Source organism: Cydia amplana, chromosome 6 (genome assembly GCF_948474715.1).
Source record: "Cydia amplana chromosome 6, ilCydAmpl1.1, whole genome shotgun sequence".
NCBI lineage: Eukaryota > Metazoa > Arthropoda > Insecta > Lepidoptera > Tortricidae > Cydia > Cydia amplana.
In genome coordinates this window covers 2,865,244-2,883,873 of record NC_086074.1, presented here as the reverse complement: position 1 = coordinate 2,883,873, position 18,630 = coordinate 2,865,244, and the positions used below count along the sequence as shown (strand labels likewise).

Below are 18,630 nucleotides of genomic sequence, written 5' to 3'. Positions count from 1 at the left end.
TAGCATATAGAGAAATATAGTAAGACAAGAGTGCTCACTTCATACATCAGTTCAGACTATTAATTTCAGTGTCTACATCTAGCACCGAGTAGCGGAACTATCAGTACTGCTACTTGACAATAGATGTAGCACCGACCGGAAAGTCTTATCTCAACAGCATAATACTTTCCGGTCGGTGCTACATCTATTGTCAAGTAGCAGTACTGATAGTTCCGCTACTCGATGCTAGATGCTAATAGTCTTTTTGGTACTAAAACTGATGTATGGAGTGAGCACTCTATGTATTTATTTCTCTATGGTATAAGACAAAGATAGTATGATTCTCTTTATGTTTAAAGTGTCCTTTGACAAACTATATTAAAGAGATATTTGAACGGACTGGGGGGAGGGGGGGGGGGCTAGCCAAGATGCCAATCCTTTGCATAAAACATAACGAAACGCTATTGTCTCTCTATCACTCTTCTATATTAGTGCTTGTACATTCCGGCATTAGTTATTCGCCGTGACGATCTTTTATTTAAAGTAGGGCGACACTAGAATGTAGATACACTAGAGATTAGTAGAATACTAGGGTAGTGGGTGAATTTCTTATCCCCAGTTAAGGAAAAATGTAAAGTATAGCAATTATAGCTGGTCAACCAAATCTTGTCAGTAAAAAAGGCGCGAAATTCAAATTTTCTATGGGACGATATCCCTTCACGCCTACATTTTTCAAATTTGCCGCTTTTTTCTACTGTCAAAGTCTGGTTGACCAAGTATAGTATGAAATTAAGGTTGATGCGGTGACAGGCTGTCGAATCGTTAAAATCAGATTGACACGAATTTGTGACGAAAGGTGCGATCTTATACCTAAGTGTTTGTAATATTGCGAAACATTACGAGAGTTCATAAGTTTTTTAAATAAAAGTTTCATAATAAAATTTAATATGTGATTTAAATGCTGTACTCGCGAAAAAAAAATTGCCATCTCATACATTTCGGTGAATCATATCTCAATGTTTTCAATGGAAAAGCTAATTTATGTATATAGTATAGTACTAAGTAATGAAATAATTTGTTATGTTTAATAACTAACATGTCTGGTTTAACTGTAAACGTAAGTTAGTCAATAAATAAATAAAATAAAATAAAATAAAATAAATAAAATTTTATTTCGCATAGTAAAAGTTGTTCAGTATGATGACCAACATATTCACCACTTTCTCTTCCGCAAAGCTTAAGCGAAAAACAAATGAAACAACAAACCACTTATTATACATATATTTAATTAAGTTCTTGTTCTTAAATTCATCTACACGATAGAAACATCTGCACATATTTACATCTCACTCCATATACAACTTACAATTCATGCCCAAAACACCACCAGACTAGATTGACAGTGACGGATATATCCGCACCGTAGTTCCAAACGCCAAAGACGGATTAATCAGTCACAGACCACAGAGCAACATAGACCTACGTGCGTATGCATAAAATTCAATTTCAGTTTTGACACTTCGGTGACGTGGCGTCCGAGTGGCAGCTTTTGTGTTTGACACGGCATCGAAAAAGTTAATGCGTAGACAATAGTTATTTGTTTTACAAGGGGGCAAAGTTGTTTAAACGCTCGTGCTAATGTTGATACCTGAGCAAGCGAAAGATTCCAAAGTTAAACCACGAGCGTAGCGAGTAGTTCGAAAAATGGAATCTTGAGCGTTGCGAGGGTTAAACACAATTTTCCCCCGAGTGAAATACAAAAATTTTCACCACACCAATCCGAAGAAAATATGAACTGTAAGATATCAAACCAAATCATATCCAAATGAATGTTATTAAATATTTATCATTCAAAATCATCATTTAAAAGTCAATTCTACCAGCAAACATAAGAAAACAACCCAAAATTTGCATTAGATTACTTTGCCTCACATGTGAATAAAATGCAAGTATGCTATCAGTTTTTCAACAATCAAGAGAGCCTTTACCAGTTGGTGTGGTGAAAAGTTTATTTCCGACTCGATAGGTGTGGGGAGATTGTAAATAGTCACGTTGACGACGCACCGCAGGACCATATTTATAATAAGAATTTTGACGTTCATGGTGGCGCTGCCTCACTCTGTCGTTGCTTGTTTTGGGCACGAAACTACCGAACAGTTCATGTACAACAATTGATCCTTATAATACACTGGACATGTACAACTATTTACAACAATATATGATTTATGGAATTATTATCAAATAGTAAGAATGACTGTTTAATGGTTTTACAAATTATAGGGACCTTGTGACGATTAAAACTAATTTTTGAACAATCAGATACGTCTGCAAAAAATACTACAATTATTTAAATTAAAGAAAAAATTGAAAAATTGACCCTTGCCCAGTCTCGAACTTGGTACCTTTTGGACCACGGGCCAATCGCCGCTCTAAACTAACTGAGCTATCGACGCTTACCAGAAGCGTGCGAATTTCTCCATTCCTTCCTTTTTAATACACGCCTTATAGAGGCGCATAGCGACATCTACCGTAGGAATGGTCAATATTAACGGCACAACAGTCTCAAGTCACATGTGACGTTATCTATGAAAAGGGACCTTATTGTCGATGGCGCTTACGCCATTATTAACGATGCTCCGATATAAATACGATGCCGCGCAATGCTGTGCGGCGTAAGCGCCATCGACAATAAGGTCCCTTTTCATAGGTAATGCCCCATATTAAGAATTCACCAGTACCATCGCCCACACTGTTAACTGACAGTTCGTAAAACTTATTACAAACAGCATAAGGTCCACCGACGGACAGTTAAGAGTGTTTCTGTAGGTACCTAACAATGTGCTAACCCATAATATTTTAGACGTGATAAGACGTTTTTGGCGTTCATGGCTGGCCACGACATTGCGCGACTGGCTTAGGCTAAGGTGACAACGATAGGTTGAAGCGAGACACAGCTATCAGACCTTTCGTTCCCACCTATGGTTTTCGCCTTAGCCGAAGCCAGTCGCGCAATGTCGTGGCCAGGCCGTAAAGCTTAGGTACTTTAAAGAACAAGGCCCATAAATTGCAAAAAGCCCAAACAGATCATTCGCACGATAATTCTCTCTCATATTGCATTTCATTTGCCATTTGAATCGACGTCATTTAGAAGAATTGAAAAAAAAAGAGTAAGGTAAACGTACTGGTGCTCGACGCGATCCCAGTACATGTCATTTTGAAACTTAAGTCATTGTCAATAGAGGTGACAGCAGGGTGCCATCTATTGGGCATTAGCATCTCGACTGTCGAGCACTAGTACGTTTACCTTACTGACATTATTTTAATTTTCAATATTTTTCTGTTCTCGAAAACTTTTGTATGTAATGACTTCGAAGCAAATTCAAATATTCTCACAATTTAGGTTAAGAAAATGTATGAAGTTTTCTTATAATACTGAATTCAATTACATGATTAATTTAGATTCTTGTATACATGCATATTTATATAAAAAATATCATTATGTTCATGTCTTGTTACATTATACATTTTCCATAAATGCGATCGTTTTCAGCAAACATCCTTGCTGTCGAAATATTCTGAGTTAAGTATGCATTTTTGGGTACAGTCAAAGAATTTAATTTCCTACCCATTGTATACTTTGTCACAGTGACAATAGTATGAGCTCTGTAGCGACTTTCATATTGATTGTCACTGTGACAAGATACGAAATGAATTGGAACACAGACAAGACATCCTCTAGACCAGTGGTTCCTAACCTGGGGGTAATTACCCCCAGGGGGTAAAACTGGTATTTTACGTGGGTAATAAGCTAAGCTAACCTGGTCTTCAACAGAAGGACATGATGTCACGATCCTCAGTATTGAGGGACCGACTGAAGAAGAAGAAGCTAACCTAATATAACAATACAACAAACGTACACGTTTTATTTTTTATTTTGGAGGGGTAAAATCAGGTTCCCTAGTTAGTCATAGGGGTGACCGGACTGAAAAGGTTAGGAACCACTGCTCTAGACTGAGCATAGTAACGCTACCCTCTCTGCCACTATATACGGTAGTTTTACTCCATCTTCGAGTCAGTGTCAGAATCCCGTGCCGTGATTGGTCCGTGTCTTTGAACGGACACGGGCGACACGGCACGGCACGGGACTCGCTCACCTCGTCCCCCCGCACCCCCGTATTTTTGGCAGCATCGGTTTCATGAAATAATTGCTCTAAACTCCGTCTAGAGGATTCCTAGTCTATGGAATTGGAAATTAAATTTTTTGACTGTACTACTAACATTCGGACACAATGGGCTTCTTTCTGAAAACGTATCACATTTCACACTAAAATAAGGACGCCTTAGCACTAAGAATTGCGTAGATTGACCCGACCTTTGCAATATTGGTGTCCCGCTCGCACAGTGGCATTGATAGCCGGCATCATCGGCGATACAGCAATATAATTTTCATCACACTCGCTCAGTAAATGTGGAATTGCACGCAGGCTTAGCGGGAGTAATAGAAAAAGCGTTTTCCCTAGGGAGTAAATGAGTAATGAAGTTTCTAGTACCATAATTAACAGTTTTTTGTCTTTATACTTCATTTTTGTATCGCAAGTGTGATGAAAAACATTGTCTGTAAGTCGGGGCGTAATAATATATTGCAAACTCGAGTCTATAAATCGCTCCGGCATTTGCAATATTTAACTTACGCCCCATGTTGCACAATGTACTACATATAGGCGCGTGCGATAGAGACAGGAACAGGCGGGTCCATGCACCAAATTCTTCATGCTTGGCGTCCTAACTTTAGCTGCAGCTGCTCGGCCCAACTTACGTTAAACATAAGTTATAATAGAATTGTAAAAGTTGTAAACAATCAACAATTTCATTATAAATATTTGAGATCAAAACCAAAATTGGTTAACGCTTTGGCCGCCAAAGACGTCAAGTGACGCGCGCGGCTACAGACCAATATCAACCTTCGTGCATGCCGACAAGGTTCACTATGGCGCGCCGCTAGTATTGTGAATAACGCTCATTTCGAGGCTTAAAGACTCGAACCCTTAAGACTCAAGGCTTAACGCCTCAGAGGCGGCAAAGACGATTTCTTACATCCATACGCGTAAAATAAATAAATACAATTCTCAAATATAGTCGAGTCTTCAAGACTTACGAGTCTTGAGGGCTCGAGTCTTTAAGCCTAAAAATAAGAGTTATTCACAACACTGCGCGCCGCACACGATACGTGTGGCGTTCAAAGGGTTAGAAATGTACATATTTAACAAATCGGACCATTTTGAAACACCTATTCACTTCATACATTTTCCAACATCACTCTTAACAAATAGTAATTCATTGTAGAAGAGGTGTAAAAATTGTAAAGTCTAACAAAAAACCGTGCACCCATGTTTAACACTCAAACTAGATAGCGCTGTATGTATTGTAGGTTTAGTTACTACAATACATGCAGCCCCATCTAGTTCGAGTCTAACGTCAAGTTTTGACAACCATAGTTACCGTGTAGCGACCTCTACTTTTAAGAACTAGACGTTACGATGCTTCAAAAACTTCCGAGTCTTTTAAGTCGAGTCCTTTGTTGAGTCTTTTTAAGCGGCTCTCAAAAAGTCTCGACCCTCAGAACCAAGACTCCGTCAACAATATTATAGAATATATCAAAATAACGGTAAAGAAAATAGGCGTTATTGTATGATTTCGTCCTACACATCAATTTTACATGAAGACAATTGCATTTTGTTTTTTTTTGTAAATAAATTCAGATTTCTGAAAAGAAAAGACTCCAGATATGGTCTCTAACATGTCCAGGACTCAAACTTCAACCAAGGCCCAAGGCTTCCTAAGGCCCAAGGTACCACCATTGTACTTATTCAGTTCGATGAGATATATAAATCATATTCAATTGTAATAGTTGGATTTGTTCTGTTTCGTTCAGTTTTCGAACAAAACAAAATCAACTTTATTTCCTGCACCATAGGTTCAAATTGCAGTGGCAAGTTTGGATTTTTCATTAGTATGGCTGAGCTTTAGTGTAAGGCCTGAGTGGACGCTCGAGTTGGGCGTGCAGCGGGGCGGGACGTGCAGCGTGGCAACGGGCCATAGACTAGGAATCCTCTAGACTGAGCATAGTAACGCTACCCCCTCTGCCACTTAAACGGTAGTTTTACTCCATCTTTGAGTCAATCCCGTGCCCCCGCACCCCCGTATTTTTGGCAGCATCGGTTTCATGAAATAATTGCTCTAAACTCAGTCTAAAGGATTCCTAGTCTATGCATCGGGCTAACAAGTAATTTGAGCAGCGTGCACTAAGGCCGCTCCTATACGCTTGCATTTGTTTAACATGCACGCCGCACGCCCCGCCCCGCTGCACGCCCAACTCGAGCGTCCACTCAGGCCTTACACTTAGGAAGATAAGAGTCTGAAAAACTGAATCTAGTCTGGATTTGAGTCTTAGCCAACACTACATTTACTTCAAATTCGAAAGACGATTTTTTGTTTCACTTTACACCTCTTCTACTATTAACAACTCTTTGCACTTAAGCTACCAGATCATCTATAAACTTAACGTGGCAAGTGGTCTTAAAATCGACTGTTATAATCACCTCCTGCTCATACTTGGGGCGTGCGAGCGAGAGGAAACTATTAGCCTCTACCCGACCTTCAATCTCAATCAACAAGTGTTACAACCTTAGCATAATTCCTCCCGATTTTAAAATAAACTGCAAAATAGGATCTCAATTGCCATTTTTTCTATAAAATGGAAATTCGGCCTAAAATTATATCCTTTTTTTATATTCCACGTCGGTGGCAAACAAGCATTCGGCCCGCTCGATGGTAAGCGGTCACTGTAGCCTACGATTTATTTTACATGTAGTTGTATAATATCATAAATACAAAATACAAGGCAGATATTTTTAGATTTTCTGCAAATTTAACCTTCGTGCAAAGACTTTTAGGTCTGAAAATGTCCAAAGACATTTCCTACATGCACGTGCGCGTTGTAATGTATGAATTAGTATAACAAACGACAAACGTCCTGCGTGGCGTCTGCGTGCAGTGCTGTGTGACGTCTTTTATTTAAGACTTCTCTTACATTACAACGCGCACGTACAATCGAACAAACTGATTTGTGACCCAGCATAGAACGTTTTCACAGTAAGGGCCATTTGCACCACCCCACTAACCCGGGGTTAACCGGTTAAACCTGGAATGACCATGGTTACCAGTACAATTTGACACTGGCTTAACGGTTTAACCGCTAAACCCCGAGCAAGTGGCGCTAAGTGTCATAATAATTTTACTTTTTAAATCGATGTAAGCCAATGACGTAGCATATGTAAAAAGGATTCACAGTGGGTCAGGAATCAAGTTGTTCGATAGTACACGTCTCCGGTGTGTCATCTTGGGAGGCCCCTAAACACTCATCATCTTCCACGCGTTGTCCCGGCATTTTTGCCACGGCTCATGAGAGCCTGGGGTCCGCTTGGCAACTAATCCCAGGGATTGGCTCCGGCACTACTTTTAAGTCCCCTAAAGACTACGGGAGGAATTATTTTAACAAAGTACTTGTCAACGGACCGGCGAGTTAGGACCGAACCACACTAGCGCACTAGCGTCCGTCACTGTCGCACTTATGACGCGCGCCGTTTTATCGTCACTTTCCCCCGCGCGAGCTGAGACACGTATATCCTGATACGCTCTAGATTCGTCGTCTTTTTCACCCATATCTGGAAAGGATAGCAGGTATTAATAACATATACAATAACATACACCTGCTCAGGTGTTAGGTAAAGAATAAAGTTAGAATTACAATAGCAAGCACTCGATACCTATAGGACCTTTTGGAATTTAGAGCCGTAGTCGCTCGACTACGGCTCTAAATTCCAAAAGGTCCTATAGGTATCGAGTGCTTGCTATTGTAATTCTAACTTTATTCTTTAAGCGGTTCTCGTATGCTATTTTATTTTTATTGTCATTTTCTTACTTAATGAATGCTTTAATTAGGTATACAGGATTTTGACTCTTGGAGACCCTATACATTTCTAAGGATAATTTGATTAACTACTATATATTGTAATCTTTTAGTTATGATGACACTTAGAGACATTTACATCTCTAAATAATTTTAGATTATAGTTTTGTATCTTTGTGTTCTTTTTTTCAATACTATTGTTATAGCGTTTTTTTTGTAATTCGACATTTAGAGACTTTATACATCTCTATGTAATACTTTAGTTTGATTTTATATTTGCGGCTTAGAAAGTTGTATTTTATAATTGTAGATGTGTTTTTTTTTTGCTGTATGTAAATTCCATGTTGACGTGTAAAAGTGCCCTTGTGGCCTGTTTGCTGAATAAATGTTGATGTTTGATGTTTAAGTTGTTATCTGTATGGAATCTTTTGTTGTTATTGCTTTTTATTTTTCAGACGTAATTAATACACGCTCTGCCCGCTCGAACAGCAGCTTGCCTCGTGTCTCGTTACACTATAGTTACTCACCGCCTCGTCGGTGATGGCGTGTATGTGTCCGGGGAAGCGCGGCATGTCCCGCCCCTCCACGTACACGCTCTGCCCGCGGTGGAACCACCGCCGCTCGAACAACAGCTTGCCTCGTGTCTCGTTACACTATAGTTACTCACCGCCTCGTCGGTGATGGCGTGTATGTGTCCGGGGAAGCGCGGCATGTCCCGCCCCTCCACGTACACGCTCTGCCCGCGGTGGAACCACCGCCGCTCGAACAACAGCTTGCCTCGTGTCTCGTTACACTATAGTTACTCACCGCCTCGTCGGTGATGGCGTGTATGTGTCCGGGGAAGCGCGGCATGTCCCGCCCCTCCACGTACACGCTCTGCCCGCGGTGGAACCACCGCCGCTCGAACAACAGCTTGCCTCGTGTCTCGTTACACTATAGTTACTCACCGCCTCGTCGGTGATGGCGTGTATGTGTCCGGGGAAGCGCGGCATGTCCCGCCCCTCCACGTACACGCTCTGCCCGCGGTGGAACCACCGCCGCTCGAACAACAGCTTGCCTCGTGTCTCGTTACACTATAGTTACTCACCGCCTCGTCGGTGATGGCGTGTATGTGTCCGGGGAAGCGCGGCATGTCCCGCCCCTCCACGTACACGCTCTGCCCGCGGTGGAACCACCGCCGCTCGAACAACAGCTTGCCTCGTGTCTCGTTACACTATAGTTACTCACCGCCTCGTCGGTGATGGCGTGTATGTGTCCGGGGAAGCGCGGCATGTCCCGCCCCTCCACGTACACGCTCTGCCCGCGGTGGAACCACCGCCGCTCGAACAACAGCTTGCCTCGTGTCTCGTTACACTATAGTTACTCACCGCCTCGTCGGTGATGGCGTGTATGTGTCCGGGGAAGCGCGGCATGTCCCGCCCCTCCACGTACACGCTCTGCCCGCGGTGGAACCACCGCCGCTCGAACAACAGCTTGCCTCGTGTCTCGTTACACTATAGTTACTCACCGCCTCGTCGGTGATGGCGTGTATGTGTCCGGGGAAGCGCGGCATGTCCCGCCCCTCCACGTACACGCTCTGCCCGCGGTGGAACCACCGCCGCTCGAACAACAGCTTGCCTCGTGTCTCGTTACACTATAGTTACTCACCGCCTCGTCGGTGATGGCGTGTATGTGTCCGGGGAAGCGCGGCATGTCCCGCCCCTCCACGTACACGCTCTGCCCGCGGTGGAACCACCGCCGCTCGAACAACAGCTTGCCTCGTGTCTCGTTACACTATAGTTACTCACCGCCTCGTCGGTGATGGCGTGTATGTGTCCGGGGAAGCGCGGCATGTCCCGCCCCTCCACGTACACGCTCTGCCCGCGGTGGAACCACCGCCGCTCGAACAACAGCTTGCCTCGTGTCTCGTTACACTATAGTTACTCACCGCCTCGTCGGTGATGGCGTGTATGTGTCCGGGGAAGCGCGGCATGTCCCGCCCCTCCACGTACACGCTCTGCCCGCGGTGGAACCACCGCCGCTCGAACAACAGCTTGCCTCGTGTCTCGTTACACTATAGTTACTCACCGCCTCGTCGGTGATGGCGTGTATGTGTCCGGGGAAGCGCGGCATGTCCCGCCCCTCCACGTACACGCTCTGCCCGCGGTGGAACCACCGCCGCTCGAACAACAGCTTGCCTCGTGTCTCGTTACACTATAGTTACTCACCGCCTCGTCGGTGATGGCGTGTATGTGTCCGGGGAAGCGCGGCATGTCCCGCCCCTCCACGTACACGCTCTGCCCGCGGTGGAACCACCGCCGCTCGAACAACAGCTTGCCTCGTGTCTCGTTACACTATAGTTACTCACCGCCTCGTCGGTGATGGCGTGTATGTGTCCGGGGAAGCGCGGCATGTCCCGCCCCTCCACGTACACGCTCTGCCCGCGGTGGAACCACCGCCGCTCGAACAACAGCTTGCCTCGTGTCTCGTTACACTATAGTTACTCACCGCCTCGTCGGTGATGGCGTGTATGTGTCCGGGGAAGCGCGGCATGTCCCGCCCCTCCACGTACACGCTCTGCCCGCGGTGGAACCACCGCCGCTCGAACAACAGCTTGCCTCGTGTCTCGTTACACTATAGTTACTCACCGCCTCGTCGGTGATGGCGTGTATGTGTCCGGGGAAGCGCGGCATGTCCCGCCCCTCCACGTACACGCTCTGCCCGCGGTGGAACCACCGCCGCTCGAACAACAGCTTGCCTCGTGTCTCGTTACACTATAGTTACTCACCGCCTCGTCGGTGATGGCGTGTATGTGTCCGGGGAAGCGCGGCATGTCCCGCCCCTCCACGTACACGCTCTGCCCGCGGTGGAACCACCGCCGCTCGAACAACAGCTTGCCTCGTGTCTCGTTACACTATAGTTACTCACCGCCTCGTCGGTGATGGCGTGTATGTGTCCGGGGAAGCGCGGCATGTCCCGCCCCTCCACGTACACGCTCTGCCCGCGGTGGAACCACCGCCGCTCGAACAACAGCTTGCCTCGTGTCTCGTTACACTATAGTTACTCACCGCCTCGTCGGTGATGGCGTGTATGTGTCCGGGGAAGCGCGGCATGTCCCGCCCCTCCACGTACACGCTCTGCCCGCGGTGGAACCACCGCCGCTCGAACAACAGCTTGCCGTCCTCCACGCGAGTGTCGTGCGAGTCGTTATTCTCTCGAACTGGAGATTCGCCTGAAAAGAAAATTTATAGTACATTATTGTCGAGGTTCGGAAGTAGCTACTTGCAGGCTGAGGATTCGTTTTAAACGGACGACCTTGGGAGTCCGTTTAATTGAATCCGAAGCCAGCAAGTAGCCTTCCAGCCGAGTCATATATAGTGCTTTTCTCAAAAATGGTGCAAGAAATAGAAATATTTTACAGAACTTACAGAAGCAACGTTCTAATTTTCCATTAATTTTCACAGAAAAAAATACAACCATTAAAAAAATTAGCTTGCCGCCTTTAAAAAAAAAAGAAGTGTATTTTTCTGCTGAAAATACGCCAACCTATTTGAGACACCTAAATAGTCGCGGTACCAACATTAAGCCTGTAACAGACTATCGCACCGCACCGCGACCTTGGAGCGTCGCACTCATAAGTGAGAGCGAGAAACAGATATCTCTTTCTCGCTCTCACTTATGGGTGCGACGCTCCAAGGTCGCGGTGCGGTGCGATAGTCTGTTACAGGCTTTATATAATAATAAATGCTGATCATCTGTTTGGCTGTTTAAGGGACCTATGCCTTCATTTGATATGGCCATTTGAAGTTTTAAGAAGTTTGGAACTTGTTAAATAATGGAATTTGTATGCGACATTGCAGTCCCGAAATCGAGACTGCAATGTTTTTAACTTTTTAATTTTTTGAATGACCATAAACTACGCACTTCGCGACCTATTTTTTAACCGGCAACGTCGACTTTGTCGTCCATTTTTGAGAAAAATATTTTTTTGTGTTGTAAATATAAGCGCCAAAGAGGTCAACTGACGTGCGGCCTTTGTGCATTCCGACAAAGTTCACTATGACGCTTTTTTTTCCTTGAAAAATAATACAGCAAGAAATGTGTCACTACTTTGTTTTAACTCAAAACATCGCATTTACTTCTTCTTCTTCGCGTTGTCCCGGCATTTTGCCACGGCTCATGGGAGCCTGGGGTCCGCTTGGCAACTAATCCCAGTAATTGGCGTGGGCACTAGTTTTACGAAAGCGACTGCCATCTGACCTTCCAACCCAGAGGGTAAACTAGGCCCGTATTGGGATTAGTCCGGTTTCCTCACGATGTTCTCCTTCACCGAAAAGCGACTGGTAAATATCAAATGATATTTCGTACATAAGTTCCGAAAAACTCATTGGTACGAGCCGGGGTTCGAACCCGCGACCTCCGGATTGCAAGTCGCACGCTCTTACCGCTAGGCCACCAGCGCTTCCTGAAAAACATCGCATTTACTGACCAAGCTAAATTAGTAGGTAAGGTTTTAGGTAGGTTTTTGGGGTAAGGGAGGTGGGTAGGTTAGGTTAGATAGTTATACTGTTAGGTCCCCCATTACACATGACATTACATTATGAATGTAAGTAGTTTCTTAAGTTAAAAGATATTCTATTGTTGTATAAAATCTACCGCGGATGGAGTATCGAGACAAACCTTACTGGTTTACCGATACTTTTGTAATTAAGTTTAGATATTGTGTTGTAATTACCTGAATAAATAAAAAAAGCGGCCAAGTGCGAGTCGGACTCGCCCATGAAGGGTTCCGTATTTAGGTGATTTATGACGTATTAAAAAAAAACTACTTGCTAGATCTCGTTCAAACCAATTTTCGGTGGAAGTTTACATGGTAATGTACATCATATATTTTTTTAGTTTTATCATTCTCTTATTTTAGAAGTTAGGGGGGGGGGACACACATTTTACCACTTTGGAAGTGTCTCTCGCGCAAACTATTCAGTTTAGAAAAAAATGATATTAGAAACCTCAATATCATTTTTGAAGACCTATCCATAGATACCCCACACGTATGGGTTTGATGAAAAAAAAAATTTTGAGTTTTAGTTCGAAGTATGGGGAACCCCAAAAATTTATTCTTTTTTTTCTATTTTTGTGTGAAAATCTTAATGCGGTTCACAGAATACATCTACTTACCAAGTTTCAACAGTATAGTTCTTATAGTTTCGGAGAAAAGTGGCTGTGACATACGGACGGACAGACAGACGGACAGACAGACGGACAGACAGACAGACATGACGAATCTGTAAGGGTTCCGTTTTTTGCCATTTGGTTACGGAACCCTAATATATAATAAACACCCCGCGCGTGCGCCGGAACGCTCGAGCGTGTAGGGGAGGCTCGTGCTGAGCGACACTACCCAAACGAACAGAAACGTGCGGGCAGGCGTCGGGTGTAGCGGGGGACCTATTTAGCTTGGCACCGACTTCAAACACATATAGTTTAGTTTATTTTTGTACTGGAATTTAAAATAAATTTGATTTATTTCGTTTTCGTCATTATTTTTCGTTTTTTCGACAAGGTTCACGATGACGCGCTGCACACGATTGAGGTGGCGTTCAAAGGTTTAATATCTTAGAGCAGTGGTTCCTAACCTGGGGGTAATTACCCCCGTGGGGGTAAAACTGGTATTTTACGGGGGTAATAAGCTAACCTAATATAACAATACAACAAACGTACACGTTTTATTTTTTTATTACCATTGGGAGGAGGCGTAAAATCAGGTTCCCTAGTTAGTCAGGGGTGACCGGACTGAAGAGGTTAGGAACCACTGTCTTAGAGGTATAATGATATAGAGAAAAAACACGCGTGCGCCCTTGAGGAACAGTACATATGCAATGCGGCGAAATTATAAACACGTTGTAACATTCCTGGTAACATGCCTAAAACAACCTACTTAATTTAGTCGGATTCATTGTTACCCACAAGGAACCGGTGGGTGAATGAATGAATGAAAAGAATTTTGATATGGCACTTAGGACTTTTTAGAAGTAGGAGGAAACGAAAAGTGAAACCATAGAGAAAAAAATACATAGATTGCTCACTCCATACATCAGTTTTAGTACCAAAAAGACTATTAGCATCTAGCATCGAGTAGCGGAACTATCAGTACTGCTACTTGACAATAGATGTAGCACCGACCGGAAAGTCTTATGCTGTTGAGGTAAGACTTTCCTGCTGTGCGACATCTATTGTCAAGTAGCAGTACTGATAGTTCCGCTACTCGATGCTAGATGTAGACACTGAAATTAATAGTCTAACTGATGTATGGAGTGAGCACTCTTGTCTTACTATATTTCTCTATGGTGAAACTATGACAAGGATAAATTCAAACACAAATTCTTTTTTGGGGAATAGACTAAAGACTTGTCTTGACAACTATAAAGTAGGGTTTTAAAGGTGCGTGCACGACCCTTTAAATGACAAATAAAAGTACGGGAGTAGAAAAAAATTATAACCGCTTACCGCTGCGTTTACCGCGTAAAACAATGTAGTGTTATTAGATTATCTGATGCAAAATGTGTGTGCGTTTATCGCATTAAGAGCCAACAGGAGCTAAGATTTAAATATTTTAGGTAAATATACCCGTCTCGCTAACGGAAGCGGCTCTTAAAACTAGTGCGATAAGGACAAGGCGAAAAATCCTGCGTAAAAATATCAAAAATCGAGGTTTCGTACTCGACTGTTTCCTCCTCCAAAACTTAACCAATCGTAACCAAATTTGGAAATCTAAATGATTATGACATTATCTGTGTCGGACCGTTTTGCTTTTTTGACTAATTTATGTCAGTTTTGAATAGCACGCCTCTCATTGCGGCATAGTCAATTAGGCCATTTTGGCCATTTTTGAAGGGCTCTAGCGCCTTAAAAAACAAAAATATCAAAAAAAGCAAAACGGTCCGACACAGATATTGACAATATTAATCTGTGTTGAAAAAATCATTGCTCTAGCTTCAAAACCCACGGAGGAAACAGTCGAGTACGTTTGTATGGAGAAATGACCACTCCTGTTGGCTCTTAAACAACCGCGCGTCTTAATATAGATCTACTCACAGTTGGAGTTGACGTGTTTCCTGGGCTGGGTGTGGCGGGGCGGCGCGGGCGGCGGGGAGTGTCGCGCGATGGCGCGCAGGTCGGCGTCGATGTCGCGCGTCTCCAGCTGAAATGTTAGCGTGGTCGCGGGCTTGCGCCGCTTCTCGGGCGCCGGCGCGGGCTCGTTGGCACGCCTTCGGAGGATGCGTTTCATTACTGGCTTCACCTGTAAAATATATAGTCAAAGTCAAAGTCAAAATATACTTTATTCATATAGGCCTAGCAACAAGCACTTAAGAATCGTAACATACTTATCAGAGCAATTTATTGATGTTATTATTCCATAAGAATATTGGATTATTATACAAATCAAATTAAACACAAATTAAATTAAATCAAGAATTTCACAAAAGGATCGTCAAACATGAAAAAAAAATAGAAAAAAAAAAAAAAAAAGGTAAATAAAACCCTTCTAATCATCATCTTTGCCACGGTTCGTGGAAGCCTGGGGTCCGTTAGGCAAGGAATCCCAAGGCTTCGTGTAGGCACTAGTTTAAATAAAAATCGTTTATTAAAAGAAAGAAGATAAAATTACATAACTAGCTCAGTGGTCCCACACTAGGCTAGGCCTGAGTCATGGTTTTTAAGAAAGCGGCTGCACACCTGACCTTCCAACAGTTCCAACCTAGAAAGGAACTAGACTAGACCTTATTTTATTAGTACAGTTTCCTCGCGATGTTTTCGTTCACCGAAAAGCGACCACAACAATCAAATTAGCATAAGTTTTAAATTAATAAATATTATCTTATCTTAACATGTCCAATGATATATTGTACCTAAATGAAATGTAGGATTACTAAGTTACTTAAGAAAAATGCGAAAATTTTAACTAATTACACATACAAAACAGAAACCCTATAAGAAAGAATGTGTGATTAGCCTTATAGGGTTTTTAGGGTTCCGTACCTCAAAAGGAAGAAACGGAACCCTTACAGGATCACTTGTGCGTCTGTCTGTCCGACGATTCCCCCCCTTTATCTCCGAAACTACTGGGTCTACAATGTTGAAAAAAATATACATAAAATAGTTCTTTACCTACAGAATAGATGACAGGAAAACCATTATAAACGTGTAGTCAAGCGTGAGTCAGACTTAATTATTTAGTTGGGTATTTTAAAGACATTTCATTCACATTCCACATAAAAAAATACATTATTAAAAATTGGGTCATAATCTTGGCTTGGAACGCGAGTCGGACTTGCACTTGACCGGTTTTTTTTTTAATTTGCAATGAAATTACAAAAAAATACAAAAAACAATGCTACATACCTCTGTAGAGTCCCCATTCAGCTCCATACTGTGCCTCTCATTCTCTATCATTTTCCTCTTATCCTCAAAGTCGTTGAGCAAGTTCTCCCGTAACTCTATTTTCTTCTCTTCAAACTCTTTCGCGGCTGCTTTCTTATCTGCTATGTATTCTCTTTCTACCACATCGTATACATGGTCTCTGGAAGTTAACGTAGCCATATTAGAAATACAATAAATAAATATATATTTAGGGAGTCATACACTGGACCGACGTAACCATTAAACTACGCAAAGCTTGTCTTGTCCTCGTAAGCCCACGGTCCTACCCTTAATACCACATATCTACATACTAACAGGGCAAGTTAAATAAAAGCTTGTAAAAAAGGCATTTCCCCTCATTGTCACCTCAAGTCTACCGTTGTAGTCTTTTCATTTATGTAAGGTCTTGGCGGAATATCGGCGATGTGGCTTGCCGCATCATCATGCTGAGCCAGCGCCTATTCTCTGACGTGACACATGGTTTTGTTTTTGTATTAGTAATTAAGACCAAGTTCGGCCTGGCCAGCCACATTTGGGCTCACGCTAGAAAGTAGGTGCAGTGTCTCTCAAAGTAAATTAATTTGTAAACAAGACTATATATGAATATAAACTATCTTGATAAACTTACACACATACTTAATACAAATAAACCTACATAGATACTATATACATATTTATATACCTAGAGTGAATAATTAACACGAAGATGTGTATGTTGTGGAAATGAATGAAGTTTTTATCTATCTATCTCAAAGCCGGTGCAGAACTCAGACAGATTCTAATGATCCAATCCCTGATGATGACGGTAGCCTTACTTGTATATCTTGTTGAGCCTGAGTCTCTCATGCAGCTGGTGTTCCAGTCTCTTGACGCGGCGCGTGTACTCCGGGTGAACTCCGTCCTCTAGCTGTTGCAACTGTTTCTTCAGGCTCGCTAACTTGTCTTGATACATTCTAGAACAATGAAGATTTATGTTGAATTTTATTATATATGCTACCTGGCAAAAGCGCTGGTGGCCTAGCGGTAAGAGCGTGCAAATTGCAATCTGGAGGTCACAGGTTCAAACCCCGGCTTGTACTAATGAGTTTTTCGGAACTTATGTACGAAATATCCTTTGATATTTACCATGAATAATGAATATTAATTTTCAAACATATACATAAATTGTTGTTCAAGCATGTATTTACAATGATATAGTGATAAGGCAGACATGTAGATAAAACATTGCAAATTGTTGATAAAAATAAAATACTAGCATAGCCTTTTTAGTCACTTATATTCCTATATGATGCAATGAGATTTCCAATTAGTTTTTTTTAGTAATATTGCGAAAAAATTAATTAACAAGCAGAAACTTCTGCGAATGATTCCATTAAGCTTAGAATAAATTTAAAAGTCCAGAAGCTGTAAGTTCAAGTTTCACCCAAGATGGAATCTTTTCACTTAAGTATAAATTTATTGTGAAAAATAACTTACTGTTCTTTATTCTCCAGAGGTTCATCATTGTTGGGTATGTCTGTCTCACTAGCTTCCTCTGTATCTGTAATACAATAATAACCAAAATTAACAACAAAAATAACATAATCACATGCATCTTAAGGCACCAGTCTGTTGACCACATAAACGCCACTAAATCAAGGTGAAAGTGACATCTTTACGGCTACGTTACGTCACGGAACGCTCCCACCACAAATACGCGGGAACACTAACCTTATCCTATCCTAATGAACCTAACCTAATTATATTTACGTAACTTCTGTTTATAAACAAGGTGCACACTCTTGTCACGGCCGCGAGTCACCAATCCAGATAAAATAGACGTAAAATGACGCCAAAATCACCTGATGACATTGATCGTAAACAAACCATACCTTCGTCACTATCGTCCACTGGTGGCGGTGGTATTGCATCCTCCTGCTCCCTGTATTCGTCCAGGTCGTCGTACCCGTCGTCTTCGAAGTCGTACTCATCGCCCGGGCCCGAATATGGTGATCCTTGGTAAGACATAGTCGAGGCGACGCGTAGAAGTTGCATACAGATTGACTGCGAACACCGTCTCAGAAGCAAACTCTGGACACGCGAACGTAAGATAACAACCCTTGCAACAAGTTACAGGTGCCACTTATGTCACTCATATAAAGAAATTACAATAAAAACCACTACGACGAATCAACGAAATTGGAGCAAATTGAAGTTGTTTTACGTCAAACTCGACATCGACAAAAGCATCTTTCGAAATAAATCGACTAATTTACATTGACGTATAGATCTGCTCACAATAT

At 42.6% G+C, this 18,630-nt stretch overlaps 1 protein-coding gene across 1 annotated transcript; it reads right to left on the bottom strand.

Annotated features, from left to right (window-relative positions):
• Positions 1-7,506: 7,506 nt before the first annotated feature.
• On the bottom strand, positions 7,507-18,585 carry LOC134649193 (sin3 histone deacetylase corepressor complex component SDS3). The gene is made up of 7 exons (XM_063503910.1): positions 18,220-18,585; positions 17,825-17,888; positions 17,164-17,301; positions 16,331-16,508; positions 15,023-15,227; positions 10,996-11,159; positions 7,507-7,703 (listed from the first exon to the last, which is right to left on the bottom strand). The coding sequence occupies exons 1-7, from the start codon at positions 18,380-18,382 to the stop codon at positions 7,608-7,610; spliced, it is 1,008 nt and encodes a 335-aa protein (XP_063359980.1). The 5' UTR covers positions 18,383-18,585; the 3' UTR covers positions 7,507-7,607.
• Positions 18,586-18,630: the final 45 nt, after the last annotated feature.